We start from the raw sequence: 21423 nt of genomic DNA on the forward strand, positions 1-21423 counted from the left end.
ATCAGCAGCACCAGTGTCAGCACAGCACCAGTATCAGCACAGCACCAGTATCAGTACATCACCAGTGCCGCACAGCACCAGTCGTCAGTACAGCACCAGTATCAGCACAGCACCAGTGTCAGCACAGCACCAGCATCAGCACATCACCAGTGTCAGTACAGCACAGTACACGCCAGCACCAGCATCAGTACAGCACCAGTATCAGCAACCAGTACCGCCACCACCGCATCAGTACAGCACCAGTATCAGTACAGCACCAGCATCAGCACAGCACCAGCTGCGCACAGCACCAGTGTCAGTACATCACCAGTGTCAGCACAGCACCAGCATCAGCACAGCACCAGTATCAGCATAGCACCAGCATCAGCACATCACCAGTATCAGCACACCAGCGTCAGTACAGCACCAGTCAGCACAGCGCACCAGTATCAGCTACAGCACCAGTCAGTACAGCACCAGTATCAGTACAGCACCAGCAAGTCAGCACACCAGCATCAGTCACAGCACCAGTATCAGCACAGCACCAGTGCGTCAGCACAGCACCAGCATCAGCACAGCACCAGCATCAGCACAGCACCAGCATCAGACACACCAGTGTCAGCACAGCACAGCATCAGTACAGCACCAGTATCAGCACATCACCAGCATCAGTACAGCACCAGCATCAGCACATCAGAGCATCAGTACAGCACCAGCATCAGCACAGTATCAGCACAGCACCAGCATCAGCACAGCACCAGCATCAGCACAGCACCAGTATCAGCACAGCACCAGTGTCAGCACAGCACCAGCATCAGCACAGCACCAGTATCAGCACAGCACCAGCATCAGTACAGCACCAGCATCAGCACATCACCAGCATCAGCACAGCACCAGTATCAGTACAGCACCAGCATCAGCACATCACCAGTATCAGTACATCACCAGTATCAGTACAGCACCAGTGTCAGTACAGCACCAGTGTCAGTAGCACCAGCATCAGTACAGCACCAGACATAGCATCATACAGTATCAGACAGCACCAGTATCAGTACAGCACCAGCATCAGCACATCACCAGCATAGCACATGCAGCACAGCACCAGTATCAGTACAGCACCAGCATCAGTACAGCACCAGTGTCAGTACAGCACCAGTATCAGTACAGCACCAGCGTCAGCACAGCACCAGTATCAGCACAGCACCAGTATCAGCATACACCAGTAATCAGTACAGCACCAGCATCAGCACAGCACCAGTCGCACAGCACCAGTGTCAGCACAGCACCAGTGTCAGTACATCACCAGCATCAGTACAGCACCAGTGTCAGTACAGCACCAGCACCAGTAGCGCAGCACCAGTATCAGTACAGCACCAGTATCAGCACAGCACCAGATCAGCATACCGTCTCGCACCAGTGTCAGCACAGCACCAGCATCAGCACAGCACCAGTGTCAGCACAGCACCATCAGCACAGCACCAGCATCAGCACAGCAACCGTCAGCATCAAACAGCACCAGGTCAGTACAGCACCAGCATCAGCACAGCACCAGCATCAGCACAGCACCAGTATCAGTACAGCACCAGTGCAGCACAGCACCAGTATCAGTACAGCACCAGCAGCCAGCCACCAGCATCAGTACAGCACCAGTCCGCTGCACCAGTATCAGCACAGCACCAGTATCAGTCCAGCACCGCATCACCCAGCACCAGCAGCACAGCACCAGTGTCAGCACAGCACCAGCATCAGCACAGCACCAGTATCAGTACAGCACCAGTGTCAGACAGCACCACGCACAGCACCAGTATCAGCACATCACCAGTATCAGCACAGCACCAGTGCCGCACAGCACCAGCATCAGGCACAGCACCAGCATCAGCACATCACCAGTGTCAGTACAGCACCAGTGTCAGTACAGCACCAGCATCAGCACAGCACCAGTGCCGCGCAGCACCAGTATCAGCACATCACCAGTGTCAGCACAGCACCAGCATCAGCAAGCACCAGCATCAGCACAGCACCAGCCACAGCACCAGACAGTACGCAACAACAGCACCGCGTCAGCACAGCACCAGCATCAGTACAGCACCAGCACGCACAAGCACCAGTGTCAGTACAGCACCAGCATCAGTACAGCAGGCGCCAGTACAGCACCAGTATCAGCACAGCACCAGTGCATCAGTACAGCACCAGTGTCAGTACAGCACCAGTGTCAGTACAGCACCAGTGTCAGTACAGCACCAGTGTCAGCACAGCACCAGCATCAGCACAGCACCAGTATCAGTACAGCACAAAAGTCAGCACAGCACCAGTGTCAGCACAGCACCAGCATCAGTACAGCACCAGCAAGGCACAGCACCAGCATCAGCCTAACAGCACACAGCACAGCACCAGTGTCAGCACAGCACCAGTATCAGCACAGCACCAGCATCAGTCACACAGCACCGTCAGTACAGCACCAGTGTCAGCACAGCACCAGTACAGCACAGCACCAGCACGCACAGCACCAGCATCCCACACACCACGCCATCACCATCAGCACAGCACCAGCATCAGTACAGCACCAGCATCAGCACAGCACCAGTGTCAGTACAGCACCAGTGTCAGTACAGCACCAGTGTCAGTACAGCACCAGCATCGCACAGCACCAGTATCAGCCACAGCATCAGTGTCAGCACAGCACCAGTATCAGCACAGCACCAGTGTCGGCCAGCACCAGTGCCGCACAGCAACAGCCCCAGCACAGCACCAGCATCGTGCACAGCACCAGTATCAGTACAGCACCAGTATCAGCAAGAAACAGGTCGCACAGCACCAGTATCAGTACAGCACCAGCATCAGTACATCACCAGCGTCAGCACAGCACCAGCAAGCCAGCACAGCACCAGCATCAGCACAGCACCAGCAATCAGCACAGCACCAGCATCAGCACAGCACCAGCACCAGCACAGCACCAGCATCAGCACAGCACCAGTATCAGCGCACATCACCAGTGCCTCAGTACAGCACCAGTGTCAGCACAGCACCAGCATCAGTTCACAGCACCAGTATCAGTACAAGCACCAGCATCAGCACATCACCAGTGCACCAGCACATCACCAGCATCAGTACAGCACCAGCATCAGTACAGCACCAGTGTCAGCACATCACCAGCATCAGTACAGCACCAGTGTCAGTACAGCACCAGTATCAGCACAGCACCAGCATCAGCATAAGCACCAGCATCAGCACAGCACCAGTGTCAGCACATCACCAGCATCAGCACAGCACCAGTGTCAGTACATCACCAGCATCAGTACAGCACCAGCACAGCACAGCACCGCATCAGCACAGCACCAGTGTCAGCACAGCACCAGTGTCAGCACAGCACCAGCATCAGCACAGCACCAGCATCAGTACAGCACCAGCACTGACAGCACCGCGTCAGTACATCACCAGTATCAGCACATCACCAGCGTCAGTACAGCACCAGCATCAGCACAGCACCAGCCCCAGCCCAGTGTCAGCACAGCACCAGTATCAGTACAGCACCAGGCAGTCAGTACAGCTCCAGTGTCAGTACAGCACCAGCACGCGTACAGCAACGTGCATCAGTACATCACCAGCATCAGCACAGCACCAGTATCAGTACAGCACCAGTGTCAGCACAGCACCAGCATCAGTACAGCACCAGCATCAGCACATCACACCAGCATCAGTACAGCACCAGTGTCAGTACAGCCCAGTGTCAGCACATCACCAGTATCAGTACAGCACCAGTATCAGCACAGCACCAGCATCAGCACAGCACCAGTATCAGCACAGCACCAGTGTCAGCACAGCACCAGTATCAGCACAGCACCAGTGTCAGCACAGCACCAGCATCGTACATCACCAGCATCAGTACAGCAACGCACAGTGCACAGCACCAGTTCGCACAGCACCAGCACGCACAGCATCAGCACAGTTCATCAGCGTCAGTACAGCACCAGTGTCAGTACAGCACCAGTGTCAGCAACAGCCCAGCATCAGCACATCACCAGCATCAGCACAGCACCAGTATCAGCACATCACCAGTATCAGTACAGCACCAGTGTCAGCACAGCACCAGCATCAGTACATCACCAGTGTCAGTACAGCACCAGTGCAGCACAGCACCAGTATCAGTACAGCACCAGCATCAGCACAGCACCAGTATCAGCAGCACAGCACCAGCACGCACAGCCCAGCATCAGTACAGCACCAGCATCAGCACATCACCAGCATCAGCACAGCACCAGTAGTCAGCACAGCACCAGTGTCAGCACAGCACCAGTGTCAGCACAGCCCAGCATCGCACGCACCAGCATCAGCACAGCACCAGTATCAGTACAGCACCAGCATCAGCACAGCACCAGTATCAGTACAGCACCAGTATCAGTACAGCACCAGTGTCAGTACAGCACCAGCATCAGTACAGCACCATATCAGCACATCACCAGCATCAGTACAGCACCAGTATCAGTACAGCACCAGATCACCCCACCCCACACCAACCAACCAGTACAGCACCAGTCAGTACATCACCAGTGCAGTACAGCACCAGTGTCAGTACAGCACCAGTATCAGCACATCACCAGTGCCATACAGCACCAGTGCCGCAGCAGCACCAGTATCAGTACAGCCCCAGCATCAGCACATCACCAGTATCAGCACAGCACCAGCATCAGTACAGCACCAGTGTCAGCACAGCAACAGCATCAGTACAGCACCAGCATCAGCACAGCACCAGCACATCACCGACAGTACAGCACCTCGTCAGCACAGCACCAGCACAGCATACACCAGTCCAGCACAGCACCAGGTCAGTACAGCACCATCAGTACAGCACCAGCATCAGTACAGCACCAGCATCGTACATCACCAGTCGCACAGCACCAGCATCAGCACAGCACCAGTATCAGCACAGCCCAGCATCAGCACATCACTGCGTCAGTACAGCACCAGTATCAGTACAGCACCAGTATCAGTACAGCACCAGCATCAGTACATCACCGCATCAGCGCACAGCACCAGTGTCAGTACAGCACCAGTATCAGTACATCACCAGCATCAGTACAGCACCAGTATCAGCACATCACCAGTGTCAGTACAGCACCAGTGTCAGTACAGCACCAGCATCAGCACAGCACCAGTATCAGTACAGCACAGTATCAGTACATCATATCAGCACAGCACCAGCGTCAGCATAAGCACCAGCATCAGTACAGCACCAGTATCAGCACATCACCAGTATCAGCACATCACCAGCATCAGTACATCACCAGCATCAGCACAGCACCAGCATCCGTCACAGCACCAGCATCAGCACAGCACCAGCATGCACCAGTACACATCACCAGCGCAGTACAGCACCAGTATCAGCACAGCACCAGTATCAGCACAGCACCAGCATCAGTACAGCACCGCATCAGCACATCACCAGTGTCAGTACAGCCTGCGTCAGTACAGCACCAGCATCAGCTACAGCACTGCGTCAGCACATCACCAGTATCGCACAGCACCACGCACCAGCACTCACCAGCACCGTCAGTACAGCACCAGTATCAGCACAGCACCAGCATCAGTACAGCACCAGTATCAGCACAGCACCAGTATCAGTACAGCACCCAGTATCAGCACAGCACCAGTATCAGTACAGCACCAGCATCAGCACAGCACCAGCATCAGGCAAAGCACCAGTGCCAGCACAGCACCAGCATCAGTACAGCCCAGTATCAGCACAGCACCAGTATCAGTACAGCACCAGTATCAGCAGCACCAGCATCAGCAAACACCAGTGTCAGTACAGCACCAGTGTCAGTACATCACCATGTCAGTACAGCACCAGTATCAGTACAGCACCAGCCAGTACAGCACCAGTGCAGCACAGCACCAGCGTCGCCCAGCACCTGCATCAGCAGCTCCAGCATCAGACACAGCCCAGTATCAGTACAGCACCAGCATCAGCACAGCACCAGCATCAGCACAGCCCAGTATCGCACAGCACCAAAGTCAGCACACAGCACCAGCATCAGCACAGCACCAGCATCAGCACAGCACCAGTATCAGCACAGCACCAGCATCAGCACAGCACCAGCATCAGTACAGCACCGCATCAGCACATCACCAGCATCAGCACAGCACCAGCATCAGCAAAGCACCAGCTCAGCACAGCACCAGTATCAGCGCCAGCACCAGCATCAGCACAGCACCAGTATCAGCACAGCACCAGTATCAGCACAGCCCAGCATCAGCACAGCACCAGTATCAGTACAGCACCAGTATCAGGCGCTACAGCACCAGCATCAGCACAGCACCAGCATCAGTACAGCACCAGCATCAGTACAGCACCAGCATCAGCACAGCACCAGCATCAGCACAGCACCAGTATCAGTACAGCACCGCTCAGCACAGCCCAGATCAGTACACAGCACCAGTATCAGTACAGCACCAGTATCAGTACAGCACCAGTATCAGCACAGCACCAGTCAGTAACGCTCAGCACAGCACCAGTATCAGCACGCACCAGCATCAGTACAGCACCAGTATCAGTGCACAGCACCAGTATCAGTACAGCCCAGCATCAGCACAGCACCAGTGTCAGTACAGCACCGTGCATCAGTACAGCACCAGTATCAGCACAGCCCAAGTTCAGCAACCAGCACAGCACCAGCATCACATGCACCAGCATCAGCACAGCACCAGCATCAGCACAGCACCAGCATCAGCACATCACCAGTATCAGCACAGCCCAGCATCACGCACAGCACCAGCGCGTCAGCACAGCACCAGTACTCAGTACAGCCCAGCATCGCACATCACCAGTGTACAGCACCAGTATCAGTACAGCACCAGCCGCGCACCGCACCAGGCATCAGCACAGCACCAGTATCAGTACAGCCCGCATCAGTACACCAGTGTCAGTACAGCACCAGTATCAGCACAGCACCAGCATCAGTACAGCACCAGCATCAGCACACACCAGCATCAGCACACCATCAGTACATCACCGTATCAGCACATCACCAGTATCAGCACAGCACCAGCACCAGCAAGCACCAGCATAGCACCAGTATCAGTACAGCACCAGTATCAGCACAGCACCAGTGTCAGCACAGCACCAGTCAGCACAGCACCGCATCAGCACAGCACCAGCATCAGCACAGCACCAGCACAGCACAGCACCAGTACCAGCACAGCACGTGCATAGCACCAGCATCAGCACAGCACCAGCATCAGCACAGCACCAGGCTATAAGCACCAGCGTCAGTACAGCACCAGCGTCAGCACAGCACCAGCACCAGCACAGCACCAGCATCAGCACAGCACCAGTATCGCAGCGACCAGCATCAGCACAGCAACAGCATCGCACAGCACCAGCATCAGTACAGCACCAGCATCAGTACAGCACCAGCACGCCAGTACAGCACCAGCGTCAGTACAAAGACCAGCACCAGCCCACAGCACCAGCATCAGTACAGCACCAGTACAGCACCAGTATCAGTACAGCACCAGCATCAGTACAGCACCAGCATAGCACCAGTATCAGCACAGCACCAGCATCAGTACAGCACCAGCATCAGCAGCCCGCACCAGTGCGTCAGCACAGCACCAGTATCAGCACAGCACCAGCATCAGCATCGCACCAGCATCAGCACAGCACCAGTACGCATCACCAGCATCATAAAGCACCCCAGCATCAGCACTGCGCACCAGCATCAGCACAGCACCAGTATCAGCACAGCACCAGCATCAGCACAGCACCAGTATCAGCACAGCACCAGCATCGCAGCACAGCACCGCATCAGCACAGCACCAGCATCAGCACAGCACCAGTATCAGCACAGCACCAGCATCAGCACAGCACCAGCATCAGCACAGCACCAGCATCAGTACAGCACCAGTGTCAGCACAGCACCGCATCAGTACAGCACCAGTATCAGCACAGCACCAGCAATCAGCACAGCACCAGTATCAGCACAGCACCAGCATCAGTACAGCACCAGCATCAGTACAGCACCAGCATCAGCACAGCACCAGCATCAGCACAGCACCAGCACGTACAGCACCAGCATCAGTACAGCACCAGCATCAGTACAGCACCAGCATCAGCACAGCACCAGCATCAGCACAGCACCAGCATCAGCACAGCACCAGTATCAGTACAGCACCAGTATCAGTACAGCACCAGCATCAGTACAGCACCAGCATAGCACCAGCATCAGTACAGCACCAGTATCAGCATACGCACCAGTATCAGTACAGCACCAGTGTCATCAGTACAGCACCAGTGTCACGCACCAGCACAGCACCAGTATCAGTACAGCACCAGTATCAGTACAGCACCAGTATCAGCACAGCACCAGTATCAGCACATCCCAGTAACAGTACAGCACCAGCATAGCACCAGCATCAGCACAGCACCAGCATCAGTACATCACCAGCATCAGCACATCACCAGTACCAGTACAGCACCAGCATCAGTACAGCACCAGCATCAGCACAGCACCAGTATCAGTACATCACCAGTACCAGTACAGCACCGCACAGTACACCAGTACCAGCATCAGCAATGCACGCACGCACCAGCATCAGTACAGCACCAGCATCAGCACAGCACCAGCATCAGCACAGCACCAGTATCAGCACAGCACCAGTATCAGTACAGCACCAGCATCAGCACAGCACACCAGCATCAGCACGTAACCAGCACCAGCACAGCATCAATCGTACAGCACCAGCATCAGCACAGTCACCAGTAGCAGCACAGCACCAGCATCAGTACATCACCAGTATCAGTACAGCACCAGTATCAGTGCACCAGCATCAGCACCAGCATCGCACACACCTCAGCACACACCAGCATCAGTACAGCACCAGCATCAGTCACACCAACATCAGCACAGCACCAGTATCAGTACACCGCGTCAGCACAGCACCAGCATCAGCACAGCACCAGCATCAGCACAGCACCAGCATCAGTACAGCACCAGCATCAGTACATCACCAGTATCAGCACACCCAGTGCCAGTACAGCACCAGTATCAGTACAGCACCAGCATCAGACACAGCACCAGTCGCCCAGCACAGTCAGCACCAGTATCAGTACAGCCCAGTATCGCTACAGCACCAGTGTCAGTACAGCACCAGCATCAGTACACACCAGCATCAGTCAGTACAGCACCAGTGTCAGCATAGCCCAGTATCAGTACAGCACCAGTGTCAGCATACAGCACCAGCGTCAGCACAGCCCAGTACCAGTGGCGAGCACCAGTGTCAGTACAGCACCAGTGTCAGTACAGCACCAGTATCAGTACACATCAGCAGTGCGTCAGTGGCTGCGCACCAGCATCAGTACAGCACCAGTGTCAGTACAGCCCAGCATCAGCACAGCACCAGCATCAGCACATCACCAGTGTCAGCACAGCACCAGTGTCAGTACAGCACCAGTATCAGTGCCAGCACCAGTGTTAGTACAGCACCAGTATCAGTGCCAGCACCAGTGTCAGCACAGCACCAGTATCAGTACAGCACCAGTGCCGCAATAGCTCCAGTATCAGTATTAAGCACTGCACGCCGCACATCATCAGTGTCAGTACAGCACCAGTGTCAGTACAGCACCAGCATCAGCATATTGTTAATTGTGCAGCATCAGTATGTGCACCAGTGTCGCACAGCACCAGCATCAGTACAGCACCAGCATCAGTACAGCAATTGCATTGGCACAGTACCAGTATCAGGCACATCACCAGTGTCAGTACAGCACCAGCAAGTCAGCACAGCAACAGCATCAGTACAGCCCAGTATCAGCAGCACCAGCAAGCCGCGGCTGGCACCAGCACCGCACAGCACCAGCATCAGTACAGCACCAGCATTGGTACAGCACCAGAATCAGCAAGGCAGCACCGCATGCGTGTTATCACCAGTGTCAGTACAGCACCAGTGCGTCAGTACAGCACCAGTATCAGTACATCACCAGCAAGCCGCGCACAGCACCAGTGTCAGTACAGCACCAGCATCAGTACAGCACCAGTATCAGTACAGCACCAGTGTCAGTACAGCACCCGGTATCAGGCACAGCACCAGTATCAGTACAGCACCAGTATCAGTACAGCACCAGCATCAGTACATCACCAGTGTCAGTACAGCACGCAGTGCCAGCAGCCAGCACCAGTATCAGTACATCACGCGCCAGCACAGCACCAGTGTCAGTACAGCACCAGCACGCGCATCACCAGTGCCGGGCACAGCACCGGTGCCGCGCAGCACCAGCATCAGTACAGCACCAGTGCCAGCACAGCACCGGTATCAGCACAAGCCCAGCATCAGCAGCACATCACCAGCAGCCGTACAGCACCAAAACAGCAAGGCGCACGCGCCGCGCACAGCACCAGCATCAGTACAGCACCGCATCAGTACAGCACCAGCATCAGCACAGCACCAGTATCAGCACATCACACCAGTATCAGTACAGCACCAGGTCAGTACAGCACCAGTATCAGCACAGCACCAGTGTCAGCAGCGCAGCACCAGCATCAGCGGCACCAGCATCAGCACAGCACTGTGTCAGTACAGCACCAGTATCAGCACAGCACCAGCACAGTACATCACACCAGCATCAGCACAGCACTGCGTCAGTATTAAGCACCAGCATTACCGCGTGCTACCCAGTATTGCGCACCAGTATCAGTACATCACACCAGCATCAGTACATCACCAGTGCCGCACAGCACCAGTATCGCGACAGCACCAGTGTCAGTACAGCACCAGCATCAGTACAGCACCAGTGCCGGGGGCACAGCTCCAGCATCAGTACAGCAGCACCAGTATCAGTACAGCACCAGTATCAGTACATCACCAGTGTCAGTACAGCACCAGTGTCAGCACACACCGTATCAGCACAGCACCAGGCCGCACAGCACCAGTATCAGTATTACACCAATATCAGTACAGCACCAGCATCAGTACACAGCACCAGTGCGTCAGTACAGCACCAGTATCAGCATACAGCACCAGTGAGCCGCGGCACAGCACCAGCAAGCCGCACAGCACCAGTATCAGCATTATCACCAGTATCAGTACAGCACCAGTATCAGTACAGCACCAGTATCAGTACAGCACCAGTGCCGCACACAACCAGCATCAGCACAGCACCAGCATCAGCAATACAACCAGCGTCATCAGCACAGCACCGCATCAGCACAGTACCAGCATCAGCACAGCACCAGCATCAGCACAGCACCAGCATCAGTACACAGCACCAGCATCAGCACATCACCAGCGTCAGCACAGCACCAGCATCAGCACAACACCAGCAACAGCATCACCAGTATCAGCATATAATTGTGCGCATCAGCACAGACACCAGCATCAGCACAGCACCAGCATCAGCGTACATCACCAGCATCAGTTCATCACCAGCATTCAGTGCCAGCACCAGCATCGCACAGCACCGCATCAGTACAGCACCAGCATCAGCACAACACCAGCATCAGTACATCACCAGCACAGTTCATCACCAGTATCAGTACAGCACCAGTATCAGCACAACACCAGTATCAGCACATCACCAGCACGCGTTATCACCAGTATCAGCACAGCACCAGTATCAGCACAGCACCAGTATCAGTACATCACCAGTGCCGCGACATCACCAGAACAGCACAGCACCAGTATCATGCGTACAGCACCAGCATCACACCAGTATCGCATCACCAGTATTCGCACAGCACCAGCATCAGTCCTGGCAACGTATCGCCAGGTTATCACCGGCATCTGCAGTTGAGCACCAGCATCAGTACAGCACCAGTGCCCGCATGAACACCGCATCAGTTCATCACCAGTATCAGTTCATCACCAGCATCAGTACATCGCCAGTACCAGTGCGCACCAGCATCAGCACATCGCCAAAGCCCAGCACAGCACCATATCAGTAGCACCAGCATCAGCACACAGCTTCAGCATCAGCACATCACCAGTATCAGTTCATCACCAGTATCAGTACATCGCCAGTAATTGTGCACATCACCAGTATCGCTATTAACGTAGTACCAGCGGCTGCGCCACCAGTATCAGCACATCACCAGTATCAGTACATCACCAGCACCAGCACATCACCAGCATCAGTACACATCGCCAGTACCACTACAGCACCAGCATCAGCACATCGCCAGCACACCAGCACAGCACCAGTATCAGTATAGCACCAGCATCGCGCCAGCCAGCATCAGCACATCACCAGCATCAGCACATCGCCAGCACCAGCACAGCACCAGCATCAGCACATCGCCATACCTGTGCAGAGCACCAGCATCAGCACAGCACCGCATCAGCACATCACCAGCATCAGTTCATCACCAGCATCAGCACAGCACCAGTGCCGCACAGTTCAGTACGCACATCACCAGTATCAGTTCATCACCAGTATCAGTACAGCTTCAGTATCAGTACAGCACCAGTATCAGCACATCGCCAGCACCAGCACAGCACCAGTGTCAGTTCAACAGTATCAGCACATCACCAGTATCAGTTCCGGTCACCATATCGCGTCAGCACCAGTGTCAGTACAGCACCAGTATCAGTACAGCACCAGTATCAGTACATCACCAGCATCATGCACATCACCAGCATCAGTTCATCACCAGCATCAGCATGTTAATTGGTGCGTCAGTACAGCACCAGCATCAGCACATCGCCAGCACCAGCAATAAGCACCAGCATCAGCACATCATATCGTTCATCACCAGTACGCGGCAACGAAAGTGCGTCAGTACAGCACCAGTATCAGTATAGCACCAGTATCAGTACAGCACCAGTATCAGTACATCACCAGTATCAGTTCATCACCAGTATCAGTACAGCACCAGTGTCAGTACAGCACCAGTATCAGTACATCACCAGTATCAGTTCATCACCAGTATCAGTACATCGCCAGCACCAGTACAGCACCAGTATCAGTTCATCACCAGTATCAGTACATCGCCAGCACCAGTACAGCACCAGTATCAGTACAGCACCAGTATCAGTACATCACCAGTATCAGTACATCACCAGCATCAGTTCATCACCAGTATCAGTACAGCACCAGTGTCGGTACAGCACCAGTATCAGTACATCGCCAGCACCAGTACAGCACCAGTATCAGTACAGCACCAGTATCAGTTCATCACCAGTATCAGTTCATCGCCAGCACCAGTACAGCACCAGTGTCAGTACAGCACCAGTATCAGTAATATCACCAGCATCAGTTCATCACCAGTACCAGTACAGCACCAGTGTCAGTACAGCATATTTTGTTAATCACTTTTGGTCAATACATTGCAGGCTCTGCTCGAACAAAAGAATTTTTGTTAATTTCAATATTTTATTACCATACATTGTGTTGTATTCGTGGGCTTTTAATAAATACAACGAGAAGAGATAATCTTGACTATATGTGCGTTTGGGGGAAAATATATTGTCAAACAGACTCGACCAACAGTATAATAACAGATATCTGCGGGACTGAAGCCTGTGCACTATCTACGGGTAGACTACAGTATATCTTCTTGAGCATAAGTAAAGAAAATAAAACAAAGAAAAATTGTACAAACAAGAGAACATTCTTCCTCAGGTCTGTAACGCCCGGAGTTTTAAACACTCTTTGTCGTTGGAGAGAGTCGTCGTGTTTCAACTTAAGTTTAAAAAAATGACTTCAGGAAGGACACCGTGACAGTACTTGAATGAAGTAATTTTACCGCCACACCACCACAAATGTCAAGTACTTTTTTGTTTTTGTTTTTTATTGGGCATCCCCCCAACATCCTTGTGTAAGGTGAAGTGCAGAAGCGTTTACAGCGTCCAACAGGGAAGCATGCTAAGTTCATGCTTGCCTTATGTCTCACGAGTGAAGGGCGTAGAAGCCTGAAGAGTCAACGGTTTATGTCTAAGCAAGTTATTGGAAGCTCCAACAACTTGTCCCTGAATACGAATTCGCAATTTTCGATTTACACCAGGTACCTACTTTGCTGCTAGGTGAACAGGGACCAAGGGGACTAGGAAGAGTGCCCAAACAACTTCCGCCGGCCCGGGAATCGATCGAACCCGTGACATCTTGCTTGCGAGGCAACAGCGGTACCGCTCCACCAGCGCCTCCCCCCCCCTCGTCAAGTACTGTACTGAGGTGTCTTTCAGGAATATATTTTTTTAAACTCGGGTTGAAACACGATGACCCTCCTCAACGGAAGAGGGTGTTTAAAACTTCGGGCGTAACAAGCTTGTATTGACGACACGACCAAGATAGTTTCCAAAACCCAAATTTCCCTCCAAAATATTATTTGATGAGCGATGCGCTTTGGGGGGGGGGGAGGGGCGGGAAATCCCCACGGAGTCAACAACAGTTCTGAGAAGTCACTGATCACCATACATCCTCCTCCGAGAACACCAAGGTCTTGAGTAACATAAATTCACCTTTCTTTGAGCTCATAAACATCAACGCAAAAGGATGTCGACAGCATAATGGCAGCTGTAATTTCGGCGGGAGAAGGAGCTGGCAGCACGGCGCCGTTATCCCGCCTCGAGCTTTGAAGACCAACACGGGGAGCAAAGGTGAAGTAAGGTGGGCGTGAGGGTGATGGAGGGTGGGCGGGGGCAGCGAGGTCTCTCTCCACGGTCCTCAAGTAGTAAGGTATACGGCCGCCCGTCACAGCTGTCATGCGGAGGTTAATAGTGAAGAATAAGGGGAGAGCGCGCCTCTCTTACACACTCACCCTCGTGCTACACTTTTACTCACTCTTCCGTAGTTTTACACTTGTTGTTCCTGAAGAGTGTACAGGGGGGTCGCATACTGTTAATTTTACAGGGTTGATATTAAAGTGGGCCCGTAAGTGTACAGGTCTGTTAGAGGCAGTACAGTGCAGGTACAACAAACTAAAAAAAATTCGGTATACAAGGAGGCAGTGTGACCAGCACTGCATTATACATCTTTCACTTCCCCCAGCTGTCAAGTTCGGTACTTATTCAGAAGAGACAAGGGGCGGCCGTGTACTAGCAACCCTGAGGACAGAAGGCAAGAGCTGTATCCACTCGACCACTGTAAGGTAAACATTCTCTCTTAATAGCACGAGAGAAACATCTAATCATGCAATAGTATTTAAGAACATTTCCTTCGCCATTTTATTCACAATCATTGAACTGTATAACTGGCAGCGGATGTGTTCTTCAGTCACCAATTACGGGAAATAACTAAACCTACAGTCACAGTGTCTCAGGTGCAGTGGCTGGCGCATTTTATAAGATGTGGCAGCTCTGTTTGTTTACATTACACTGATTACAGTATACTAAAACTCCTGGAATGGCCCTAAAGAACCTCGCAATAGTAGCCAGACTAAGGATGTTAAATAACCATTCCACAGAGTTGCCATATCTCACAAAACGCACCACACACTGTACCAGGTATAAGTGCAAGCGACTGTACATCTGAGTAACCATGACAAGGTGCACAGTTTGTTATCTGACTTGAGGACATGATTCTGTCAACATCATCAGCTGACATGACTACAGGAAGGACACAAGACATGACTGTGAGACTCATTACATGTTCGGAAATTTATTGGGAGACAACAACAACAACAGCAACAACAACAACAACAACAACAATAACAACCATACTATCATCTACAATCAAATCTCAACCACAACCAAAATAATAATTACAATCACAACACTACAACAACGAAAATAACGACAGCCACCAACACCAATACAACCACAACACTACAACAACCAGAACAAAACACTTAAACAACCAAAACAGTAATTAAAATACAACACTGAAACCACAACACCAAAACTATCAAAATAATAACTACAACCAATACTAAAACAACCACAAAACCACAACAGCCAATATAACAACAACCACAATTAAAACAAACACTTTAACAATGAAAAAACGGCTACAACAACACTAAAACAACCAGAACAACAACAACCACAACAACATTCAACAATCACAACACTCAAATCACCAACAACAACCACAACAACCACAACAACCACCACCAACAACCAGCAGGCAGGGACCTTAGTATGGCTGCACCAGATACGGTCATTATTGTGCATCTTGTGACAAGTTTACTGCAAAGAATAAAGTTTTTCTGGAGGCGCTGGAGTGTGTGTGTGTGTGTGTGTGTGTGTGTGTGTGTGTGTGTGTGTGTGTGTGTGTGTGTGTGTGTGTGTGTGTGTTTTTGTTTGTGTGTGTGCTGGAGGTTCTGTGTGTTTATGTATGTTTGTATGTGCAATAGTAGGAGTGGTATAATGACTGTCTATTTGTGTACATGAATGGTATAATGACGTCTACTTTGTGCACAGGAGTGGTATAATGACTGTCTATTTGTGTAGCGGAGTGATATAAAGACTATTTGTGTACATGAATGGTGGTATAATGACTCTATTTGTGACTGTCTAGCTTTGTGTTCAGGAATGGTATAATGACTGTCTATTTGTGGAAGCGGAGTGGTATAATGACTGTCTATTTGTGTACATGATGGTATAACGACTGTCTATTTGTGTACAAGAGTGGTATAGACTGTCTATTTGTGTGAGTGTAATGACTATTTGTGTACATGAATGGTATAATGACTCATTTGTGCACAGGAGTGGTATAATGACTGTCTATTTGTGTTCAGGAATGGTATAATGACTGTCTATTTGTGTACAGGAGTGGTATAATGACTGTCTATTTGTGGAGTGGTATAATGGTATAATGACTGTCTATTTGTGTACAGGAATGGTATAATGACTGTCTATTTGTGTACAGGAGTGGTTTAATGGTATAATGACTGTCTATGACTGGTATAATCTATTTGTGTACAGGAGTGGTATAATGACTCTATATGTGCACAGGAGTGGTATAATGACTCTATATGTGCACAGGAGTGGTGTAATGACTGTCTATTTGTGCACAGGAATGGTATAATGACTGTCTATTTGTGTACAGGAGTGGTATAATGACTCTATATGTGCACAGGAGTGGTGTAATAACTGTCTATTTGTGTACAGGAGTGGTATAATGACTGTCTATATGTGTACAGGAGTGGTATAATGACTGTCTATTTGTGTAGCGGAGTGGTATAATGACTCTATATGTGAACAGGAATGGCACAATGATAGGGACTGTATTATAGAGAAATGAACCATCACTTGAGGTAACTTTCCCTTCAGTTTATTATATGGACTTGACGCTTTAAAATATACAAATAAACATTACCTCTGGTCACTAACCTCGTAAACACGTAACACTACTGTCACCCCTATAATGTTTTCACTGTACGACTTATTTTTTAGCATTTTATTATAACAATTGTATATACTTAAATTATATAAGTGAAGGATTTACTGATTATTAAGTACACACTACCATTCAGTATTCTACTATTTGTATAAACATTTCAGTCTGAATCACCCTGTTTATTACCATACAGTGTTTATCATCATACAGTGTTTATCATCATAAATTGTTTATCATCATATAGTGTTTATCATCATACATATTTGATCTCATACACCTAATCAGAGTGTCGTCAATTGGGTGACTTAAAACAATAAACCTCTTTCAAGTAGCGCTGAGAATGAACTAATCCAACTAATGTTTTTATTGACAGTGAATTTATCTGTTTTATTTTCATGTTTAACGTTGAAAAATTCTCTCGCCAACAGCAGCAGAACTTGGATGTGGGAGGCTTGTGGGTGTGTGAGCTGGAGGTCTTGTGGGTGTGTGAGCTGAAGGTCTTGTGGGTGTGTGAGCTGGAGGTCTTGTGGGTGTGTGAGCTGGAGATCTTGTGAGTGTGTGAGCTGGAGGTCTTGTGGGTGTGTGAGCTGAAGGTCTTGTGGGTGTGTGAGCTGGAGGTCTTGTGGGTGTGTGAGCTGGAGATCTTGGGAGTGTGGAGCTGGAGGTCTCAGGGGTGTGTGTGAGCTGGAGGTCTCAGAGCAGAGCTGGGAAGTCTTGTGGGTGTGAGCTGGAGGTCTTGTGAGTGTGTGAGCTGGAGGTCTGTGAGTGTGTAGAGCTGGTAGGTCTAGACTCTGCCGTGTAGTGTGTGAGCTGGAGATCTTGTGGAGTAAAGAGCTGGAGGTCTTGTGGGTGTGTGAGCTGGAGGTCTCTAGGGAGAGTGTGAGCTGGAAGTCTTGTGTGGGGTGGGGTGAGCTGGAGGTCTTGTGAGTGTGGTAGCTGGGAGGTCTCAGGAGTGTGTGAGCTGGGTGGTCTAGGACCATGTAGTGTAAAGAGACTGGATATCCTCACCAAGTCTCTCTTTGTTCAGCAAGATAAACAGAAACTGTTTTTATGTGTGTGTGTGTGTGTGTGTGTGGTAGGTAGGTGTGTGTGTGTGTGTTCCTAGTCAGTACTGCACCAAAAACTCTCTTGAGTTAGTGAAAGAAACATGAAAAAAATTCTTGTATGATTATCACTTAACCAATTTTCTCTCTGTACACACACACACACACACACACACACACACACAAACACAGACACCATTTCCTACTGTAATAAATTTCTTCCTTTTTTCTCTCCGCCAGTTGCCGTTGTTCAGTAAAAAGTTAATCCTATATAAATATGCAGATGAGAGCCACCCAGACCTTTACAGCCAATCACCACTACACTCTCTTATGAATCCCAAAGATGTTCATATAACCTCGAGTCTGACCTTGACCTTTGAACCTTGACCCAGATTCTCCAAGGTTACTGCGTCAATTTTCCACCGTAACTTAAACTTCTTGAGTACAATAACATACTCAAGAGGAGTAGGTCAGTATATTCCAAGGGTTAAGAAATAGTACTCAAAAGAATATATCATTGTACTCATGCAGGGATTAATTAAGGTAATGAAATTGAGTGTTAGATTGTACTCAGTTGGTTGGTTTTGTACTCTAAGGGTTAGAATAGTACTCAGAGGGTTAATAAGACGCGGGAATATAACCCGGAACAGCGTACCTCATTTATAGTATAAATCAAGTTTGTGTTGTGATATATGGTGTTGTACCTTTCATCATCATCATCAAAGGGTTAAATCATCATTATCAAAGGGTTAAATTATCGTCGTCAAAGGGTTAAATCATCGTCGTCAAAGGGTTAAATCATCGTTATCAAAGGGTTAAGTCATCGTCCTCAAAACGCTAAATCATCTTCGCCAAAGGGATAAATCATCATCAAAGGGTTAAATCATCATCAAAGGGTTAAATCATCGTCGTCAAAGGGTTAAATCATCGTCATCAAAGGGTTAAATCATCGTCGCCAAAGGGCTAAATCATCGTCATAAAAGAGTTAAGTGAGTCTACAGGAACGTATAGGAACTTTTGAGAATCCATCTTGGTGTCGTATCTTAAGTGAGTCAATACCAAGGCTTCTCACTCTCCAAATAAGTCAGAAAAAACGTAAGACTCTTTCAGAAACCAATTTTGTGCCGTACGTTATGTTATCCAGTTAACTAAGTAGAATGGAGAAAATTTAAGTTACCAGCCTTTCAGAATTCATCTCTGTGTCGTAACTTATATGAGCTAATAAAAAAAATACCTTCTCATTTCTCCAGTTAATTGAAAAATGTCACGTAGGAACCTTTGAGAATCTATCTTTGGGTCGTGGGTCAAGTGGGTCATTAAAATGCATTCTCACATCTCCAGTTAGTGAATAATGTCATGTAGGAACCCTGAAGTGTCTGTTCCACAGGAGTAAATATAATGAACAGTGAGGAAACAATATTGGTGTTGAAGGGCAAGTGACCATTGTTCCGACCAACAGGTGAGAGGGGGGGAGGGTCGGTGATGGTGTGTGTGTGTGTGTGTGTGTGTGTGTGTGTGTGTGTGACTGCCAAAGAAGCTACTTTACAGTCACCTAACGAATAGTAAACATAACGCTGGTGGGCAACTGAAAAGGTATAAGGATAGTCTTAAGTGCCAAATTGACCCCCTCACCTGGGAGACGATTACTCCACACCGTAATGCTTGGAGGAGAACCACACAAGAAGGTGTCAATACTTTCGAGTTAGCCCGACTGCAAACCGAAGCAAAGAAGCGCCAACGCCAGAAAGGCGCTGCCGCCGCCCCTCCTTCGCTAGATGTAGCCCTCCACACGTTAGTCACCTCAGAACTCACCAACCTAGGTGACATTTTTAATAACTCATATCACTGTATCTTAGCTGGATGATCATCATACTCGATACCGAGTGACAGCAAAGTAGTAGTAGTAGTAAGAAGAATTCAAAACGTTGATCAAGGCAGCTTCACTCCTCTAGTGTTCACAACCTCTGGTGGGATGGGCCCAAGTGCAAGATGTTTCTATGCCAGACTCGCGGAGTTGATCTCCGAACAGAAGCAGCAGCCCAGAAGTTATGTTACAGCCTGGATGAGATGTCGACTGTCCTTCTCTCTCCTTCGGTCAGCTTTGCTCTGCCTCAGGGGAACGAGAGCTTCTGCCCCTACTCCGACAACTGCTGCAGATATTGACTATGAGGCTACAGTCACTGAATGCCGCATAGATCTGCGGCTCAACTAGTTTAACACAGATAGGATAGCTTCTTATGTATTAGGATATTTAATATTAAGGTAAATAAATGGTGGCGAAGGTGTGGCTATTGGGGGGGGCTGGAGGCCACGATTAAAAAAAAAAAATAGTAGTAGTAGTAGTAGTAGTAGTACTAGTAATAGCCCAGAACGGTGAAGTAAACAAGATTCGTAGGTCCATTACGACAGAACGACAGCTCTGCCAAAATGATAAGCTGCAGCAACTTTTGCTGCAGGTACCAGAAAATTTGATAAAAAAGAAGCTATAGCGCAGGAGGTGGGCGCCTCGAACTGGTTAACTACTTTACCAATAAGGGCAAATGGTTTCAGCCTCAATAAACAAGAATTTACAGATGCCATTGCTCTAAGGTACGGTCGGCCAGTAGAAGGTTTGCCCTCCCAATGCGTGTGTGGCTCTTCCTATGACGGCGATCACGCCATGGTGTGCAAGAAAGGGGGCTTGATATGCATGAGGCATGACGAAGTAAGGGACCTCACAGCAAATATGTTGAAGGAAATCTGCCGGGATGTCATGGTAGAACCGACCCTCCTTCCTTTGGATGGTGAGATCTTCCAACATAGGACTTCAAACACATCTAACGAAGCCCGTGTTGACGTCAGTGCTCGAGGATTCTGGACGCGGGGACAGCGAGCTTTCTTCGACATCAGGATTTTTGATATCATGGACGCATGTCACCGTAACCTAGCTCTCGATGCTGCACACAGGAGGAACGAGAACGACAAGATAAGGGCATACGGGGAGAGAATTCAAAACGTTGATCAAGGCAGCTTCACTCCTCTAGTCTTCACAACCTCTGGTGGGATGGGACCAAGTGCAAGATGTTTCTACGCCAGACTCGCGGAGGTGATCTCCGAACAGAAGCAGCAGCCCAGAAGTTATGTTACAGCCTG

At 50.0% G+C, this 21423-nt stretch overlaps 1 protein-coding gene across 1 annotated transcript in view; it reads left to right on the plus strand.

Moving 5' to 3' along the window:
- Positions 1 to 9635: 9635 nt before the first annotated feature.
- LOC121868933 (uncharacterized serine-rich protein C215.13-like) overlaps positions 9636 to 21423 on the plus strand; it is a 52429-nt gene continuing 40641 nt past the window's right edge. The window contains exons 1-4 of the mRNA XM_042369967.1: positions 9636 to 9856; positions 11336 to 11911; positions 12028 to 12425; positions 12829 to 13071. Of these exons, the coding sequence (XP_042225901.1) occupies positions 9636 to 9856; positions 11336 to 11911; positions 12028 to 12425; positions 12829 to 13071 (1438 nt within the window). The remainder of the gene's footprint in view (positions 9857 to 11335; positions 11912 to 12027; positions 12426 to 12828; positions 13072 to 21423) is intronic.

This window comes from Homarus americanus, unplaced genomic scaffold (genome assembly GCF_018991925.1).
Source record: "Homarus americanus isolate GMGI-L3 unplaced genomic scaffold, GMGI_Hamer_2.0 scaffold25397, whole genome shotgun sequence".
Lineage (NCBI taxonomy): Eukaryota > Metazoa > Arthropoda > Malacostraca > Decapoda > Nephropidae > Homarus > Homarus americanus.